The sequence below is a fragment of the Artibeus jamaicensis genome, unplaced genomic scaffold (assembly GCF_021234435.1).
Source record: "Artibeus jamaicensis isolate MK-2021 breed Jamaican fruit bat unplaced genomic scaffold, CSHL_Jam_final scaffold_1964, whole genome shotgun sequence".
NCBI classification, from domain to species: Eukaryota; Metazoa; Chordata; class Mammalia; order Chiroptera; family Phyllostomidae; genus Artibeus; species Artibeus jamaicensis.
This window is the reverse complement of record NW_026522030.1, coordinates 10,805,327-10,811,845: the sequence shown is the minus strand read 5'-3', so window position 1 is coordinate 10,811,845 and position 6,519 is coordinate 10,805,327. Positions and strand designations below refer to the sequence as shown.

Below are 6,519 nucleotides of genomic sequence, written 5' to 3'. Positions count from 1 at the left end.
CTGGAAATACTTAAGATTCTTTAAGGCTGGGGTGGGAACCAGGAATCTTCACTTATGAAAAGAGATGCTGTATCTTGGCCTTTTCCTTACTAGATTCTCTTTCTTTCCTCCCTCAACTGCTGAAGTACAAGGGCCTGGTTCACCTTTATTTCAAAGGTCAAGGGTGGGTTGTGTCTCAACAGTGGAAGCTAGGAACTGAGAGATCAATCACCTCATGACTGTTTTCGAGGATCACCTTGGTTTTTTTTTTTTTTACGTTTGTTTTGTTTTGTTTTGATCTTGGGCCAGCAGGGCAAAAGTAGGGGTGATCCAATTAGAAAATGTAATCCAACATAGTCTGAGCAAATATAGTCTCTACCCTGAGGCACCCCACCAGATGGCTAGTGACGAGGTGAGGCGTTCTGTGTGACCGGCAGTGGTTTAGGGTGTCAGGTGCCCACAGCCTCCATATTCTCCCATCATCCCACTGTGGGATGGTCCAGAGAGCAGAGAAGGGACACAAGGGGTCACAGGGAAGCTAAGGGGGGAAAGGGTTTCAATCCATCCAAGCATGCCATATCCTGAGAGGGGAAATAAAAGGAGCGAAGTGTCCATCGGCTTGAGCCAGAGGATGGATCATGAGGACCCTGTGATGGACCAGGTGGAGTGACTGGCTTTAAGCTGGCACAGCACCTCTCCCACCTACGACGACAGAAAAGAAGGATGGGCAAGCATAGGCAGGGGGAGGAGCGTGTGAAACAGCGTATCAGGATTTGAGTGTCTTAGTGAAGTGGGGTGCACGGGTTGAGTGCCAGGTGAATAATGGCCCCTCAAAACTCTTCACATTTTCATCCCTGGAACCTGTGACTATGTCACCTTTCATGGCAAAGGGGACTTTGCAGAGGTGAGTTAAGAAGTTTGAGATGGGGAGGTTAACTGTCCTGGATTACCCAGGTGGGCTCAATGAAATCACAAGGGTCATACTGAGTGGGAGACAGGAGAGGACAGGTCAAAGGTGTGACAAAGAAGCAGAAGTCAGAGGTCTCTGAAGATGAAGGAAGGGGCCACAAGATGAGGACTGTAGGTGGCCTCCATGAGCTGGAAAAGGCTAGGGAAGGATTAGACCCTGGAGCCTCCAGAAGGACGAAGCCCTGATGACACCTTGCTTTTAGCCACTAACTGAGGATTTCTGACCTCCAGAATTATAATAAATTTGTGTTTTAAGCCATTAAATTTGTGGTAATTTGTTACAGCAGCAATAGAAAACTAATACAGGTCCCTCCAGGAATCCAGGGCAGAAAAATGTACTAAACAGCTGCAGATTCTCAAAATTCAAGAAGGGTTGAGAAGGAACATAGATGATTCTAAATTAAATATGCCTTATCGTGTAAGTTCTTTTGAAATAAAGTCAAACAATACAAGTTACCCATGGAAAGCCCTGAATAGCAGAGGCAAGTCAACTATTTTTCAGGCAGCCAGGGATACAGAAAAGAACCTTCCTATTCTTTCAAAACTCTGTGCTCTTTCACCCTCTACCCAATGGACCAAGAGGCTGAGATGCTGTTTCTGAAATGATAGCTTGGCTGTTCCCATCAGTCACGAAGCTCATGAGACTGGACTCGGTCCTTGTCTTCCCTCACAGCTCACAAGGAGCCAAGAACACCTCCAGTAACTAACTTCCTTTAAAGGAGGAAGCCCACCACTGTCGTGGCTGCCTCTGTCATGAACAGCATGAGGCTCCACACTGTAAGGCTGGATTCTGGGCGGCTTGAAAGTGGCAAGTGTCAGCACCAACAAGCCCAGCTTCAGAGATGGCATGGGAGCGGTGGCTGGGCAGCCTCAGAGGCCTGTGTTGGTCCCATCGAGGTTTGTCTACAGCACACCCCTGGGAAGAAGCTGTAATCAGGAGAGCTTGGCCACTGCTGGCTGGACCACCCTGGGGTGAGTTACACACTTAAGAGCCTCCATGGTCTCATCAGTGGGACTCCATAAGGGCTAATTTTGTTGCCGACCCACTGACCCAGGTGAGGGATAAATGTGTGTACAAATGGGTGTCCAAAAATAATTCTTCTGCAGATTGTCCTAAGGAACAAAGGAGATGAAAGTTCTCGGCCCAGTCACCACAGCAGCAATTATGCCTGCTGAGATCTGAATCAGATGGGGTTAACTCCCTGCTCAGAGTTCTCCGGTGCTGATCTCATGCCGAGTCAGAGCCCAAGTCCTAGCCACGGCCCAGGAGGCCCACCGTGAGCTGCGCACCCTTCCGGCCCCCTCAGTCCCCCTATCTCATGTCTTTTACCGCGCTCTCTCCACTCCAGCCACACTCGCCTTCTTGGAATCCTTGCAAGCTCCCCTCGGGGGCTTGCAAGCTGTTTCTGTAAAAGGCCAGGGAGTATTTATTTTCAGCTTGGGGAGCCACACAGGTCCTTGTTGCAATGACTCCACAAATGCAGCCAGACAGTGACTGTATTCCCATAACATTTTATTTACAAAGACAGGCTGCAGGCCGCGGTTTGCCGGCCCCGCTCCATGTTTCGTCAGAAACGTGTCTGCTCCCGCCCCTCTGCATCTGCCCCTTGGACATACTCCCCCTTGCCTCCTTCAGGTCTTCCCTCGGTGCCACTGTCCCAGGGGGCCCTGCCCAGGCACACTAACACGGCCACCCTCCCTGTCCCTTTCCGGTGATTGTCCGTGTCTCCCCAACTCCCACGGATGAACATGTCAACTCTACAGGGACACAGAGTTTTCTTTTTCTACTTCTATTCCCAGTCTTGTATTCCGAGCTGCCTTGCACATAGCAAACACTCAGTACATACTGACTAGATGAACCGGGTTGATTACAACATTTAGAAAAAGGTAAAACACCTCAAAAATACTACCCGAATCAACCCTAACATAGGACAAAGTTTCCCGGTACCTAGAAAGCCCCAGGTCACTGGATTATGTCATAATCAATGATGTCATCTTAGGGAAAATTCTCAAGTTGCCCTGATTGAAGCCTTTCAGGCCTTGAAGCCAGTGGGATCAAGGAACTCTCCGAGAGCAAGATGGCTCTTGATAGCACGTGGGCCCCCCAGGCAGCAGTCATGGGCGACGGGCCCGAGAAGAGAAAGGGCGAACAGGCCCCCGTGAACACCCAGGTCCTCCAGGCCGCCTTCCTGAGGGACGGCCCCGCGAAGCGCGCTGTGTGGGTCCGCCGCGCCTGTTCGGAGCCAGAAGAACCTACTAAATCTGTGGAGGCCGAGAAGCCCGAGGTAAAGGTGACCAAGGCTGTGGTTGTGGACCTTGGCACTGGCTACTGTAAGTGTGGCTTTGCCGGGCTGCCGACGCCCAGCCACAAGATCTCATCGACCGTGGGCAAGCCCTACGTGGAGACGGCCAAAACGGGGGACAACCGCAAAGAGACGTTCGTGGGGCGGGAGCTCCTCCATCCGGAGGTTCATCTCAAGCTTATCAACCCTCTACAGCACGGCATCATCGTGGACTGGGATTCTGTGCAGGTGATCTGGGAATATCTCTTCCAGCAAGAGATGAAGATCGCCCCCGAGGAGCACGCGGTCTTGGTGTCGGACCCGCCCCTGAGCCCGCACACCAACAGAGAGAAGTACGCCGAAATGCTGTTTGAGACCTTCGGCACGCCTGCGATGCACATCGCCTACCAGTCCCGCCTGTCCATGTACTCCTACGGCAGGACCTCCGGCCTGGTCGTGGAGGTCGGCCACGGCGTGTCCTACGTGGTCCCCATCTACGAAGGCTATCCTTTGCCCAGCATCACGGGACGGCTGGACTATGCGGGCTCGGACCTGACAGCCTACTTGATGGACCTGATGAACAATTGTGGGAAACACTTCACGGAGTCCCAGATGGGCATCGTGGAGGACATCAAGAAGAAATGCTGCTTCGTGGCCCTGGACCCCATCGAAGAGAAGAAGGTCCCAGCTACTGCGCACAAGACCCAGTACACTCTGCCGGACGGGCAGGAGATAAGCCTGGGCCAGGAGAGGTTCCTCTGCTCGGAGATGTTCTTCAAGCCGTCTCTGATCGAGTCCATGCAGCTGGGCCTCCACACCCAGACAGTGTCCTGCCTCAACAAGTGTGACGTGGCCCTCAAACGGGACCTCATGGGGAACATCCTGCTCTGCGGGGGCAGCACTCTGCTCAGCGGTCTCCCCAACCGTCTGCAGAAGGAGCTGAGCAGCTTGTGTCCCCATGACAACCCCCAGGTAAAGGTGCTGCCTGGAAGAGACACTGCGGTGTGGACGGGTGGCTCCATCCTGGCCTCGCTCCAGGGCTTCCAAGCACTGTGGGTCCACCGCTCTGAGTACGAGGAACACGGGCCTGTATTTCTCTACAAAAAGTGCTTCTGAACTCTGGGGAGGTGTGGTCACTGTGGCTGCCTCGTGCCCACTCTGCCAGGTGAGCGCCTCCCCGCACTTGGGGAGCTGAGCCAGCATGCCCACTCGGGCAGGATTAAACAATCTGTTCCCCTCCGCGGTGTATGTCTCTGCTTCCCGACTTAATGAGAACGTACCTGCGGCTCTGCCTTAAAATATGCACTTGCCGACACAAAAGCGGAGGCAGGGGATGGGATGGTAGAAAAGATGTGCTTCACATGTTAACTGCTTGAGTGTTCTTGGGAGAAACCAGCTCAAAAATTATGGTGGCCCTTATTTTGTGTATTTCCCACTGTAGGAACTACTGTATTGTTAAGATCTGCTTGGAAGGGGGTGTGCTGACCAATCGCACGCTGCTGTGATGCAGACGACCCTGTCTGATGAACACTGGTAGGAAGCATGCTGACGTGGTCCAATCTCTCACAAAGTACCTGAATACCAACGTCTGGCCTCCAGGAGGGGATCTCCAGTGTTGTTAGGATTACCTTGTAGACTTCTATCTCTTACACAGGGGCCCAAGTCTTACCTGGTCTGGAATCTCCTGCACCAGGCCCTCTACCCCTCCAAAGGCACACTCGCAGGAGAGCTGTGGCATCTCTACTATGCCAGGGGGAAAAGCCCTACAGAACCATGCTCACAGCCCCCAGGTCTGCGTAGACAGCCTGAAAAAACACACATGGTAGCCTCCAGATCCAGGCCTGGTGCGAGAGCACAGCTGGCGGGCATCAGCAGGCTGGAGCAGGAAAGCAGAGGTGGCTGACAGGTGTTCCTGCAGCTTGGCGACTCAGATCAGCTAGGAGCCGGGGGCACTGACACGAGAAGGCGGTGTGTATGTTCATCGGTTTCTGCCCACACCACTCAGCATCAACACTGTCAACATTCACTGATGGGTGGCTTGAATTTGGTTGATTCTTAACCTTTGAACCTCTTTGGCAGAGTAAGAAAGTCTGGGATTAGAGGAAAACAATCGTACAGGAACGATCAAAAACTATCTTCAGATCCATTAAGGGTCCATAACCCAAGTCAGGAATCCCTCCCCACCAAAAGTGAGGGTCTTGATGACAGGGAGGCATGGGAGGCGGCTCCGGATGATGGGAATATCCAGGCCATCCTAGGTCTAAATATCAGTCTTTTCAAGTGAAAAGTACCAGCTCTGACCAGCATGGCTCAGTTGGTTGGGCATTGTCCCCCGAAGTGAAAGGGTGCCAATTCAATTCCTGGTCAGGGCACATGCCTGGGTTGCAGGCCTGGTCCCCCGTCAGGGCGGCGTGTGAAAGGCAACTGATCAATATTTCTCTCCCTCTCCCTACCTTCTTCTCTAAAATAAATCTTTAAAATGAAAAATACCAACATAAAGCTAAACAACTGCATAGTCTTTTTCAGAGCTCTTTTATGAATTCCCTCACTTGATCCTTATGCCCTTGTAGAAAAAAAGAATCCTCTTCACAAATAAGTGAATGCTTTTAGCATTTGGAAGTCTTAGCCCAGTGGTTCACTGGCAATATCTGAAGATATTTTTGGTTGTTGTGACAGGAGTGGGCAGTATGTGATACTGGCATCTAGAGAACAGAGGTCAGACATGTGGCTTAACGCGCTACAATGGGCAAGACAGCCCCCTGCAACAAAGAATGACATGACCCAAAGTGTCACAAGTGCCAGGGCTGAGAAACCTAATGGGGACACAGGCTGTAGCAGAGCAAGATTCAGTGAAATCAAATGACTGTGTCCAAGAACACTAAAATGCATAGACTCGTGGCTTTGTTTTTCCTGCAAGCCAGGAGGACATCCTAAGTTACTCTGGAACCTGGTTGTCAAACTCCTGGGACTTCAGAGCGAAATGAGTGATGGCGACCACGAGGCACATACAAGCGCCAGGGGAGCAGAGAGAACATGGGAGTCCAGAGCAGGTCTGTAGTGTTGCCAAACAGCAGTGTTAGCTCCAGCTGGTCCACAGAACCTTCGATATTCATGGTCACTCAGCTTCTAAGATGTTCATGCTCACCCCAGTTGCTCACAAACATGGCGGACAAGCAGGCACAACCAACAATTCCCAGGGGCTTGTCCGGGAGGTGCTTCCCGTGAAGCACAGAAGTTTATGGGCCAGCACAGCCCAGGGGCGGTGTGAGAGGGGAGCTAAGTTTGCTTC

General features: G+C 52.0%; 1 protein-coding gene across 1 annotated transcript; it reads left to right on the top strand.

Moving 5' to 3' along the window:
- Positions 1 to 3,026: 3,026 nt before the first annotated feature.
- Positions 3,027 to 4,346, top strand: ACTL7A (actin like 7A). Its single transcript, XM_037152699.2, has one exon. The coding sequence runs from the start codon at positions 3,027 to 3,029 to the stop codon at positions 4,344 to 4,346; it is 1,320 nt and encodes a 439-aa protein (XP_037008594.2).
- The last annotated feature ends 2,173 nt before the right edge of the window (positions 4,347 to 6,519 follow it).

What these genes read in the sequence shown, in the direction of transcription:
- ACTL7A (XM_037152699.2), top strand. Translation starts at nt 3,027, where the DNA reads ATGGCTCTTGATAGCACGTGGGCCCCCCAGGCAGCAGTCATGGGCGAC.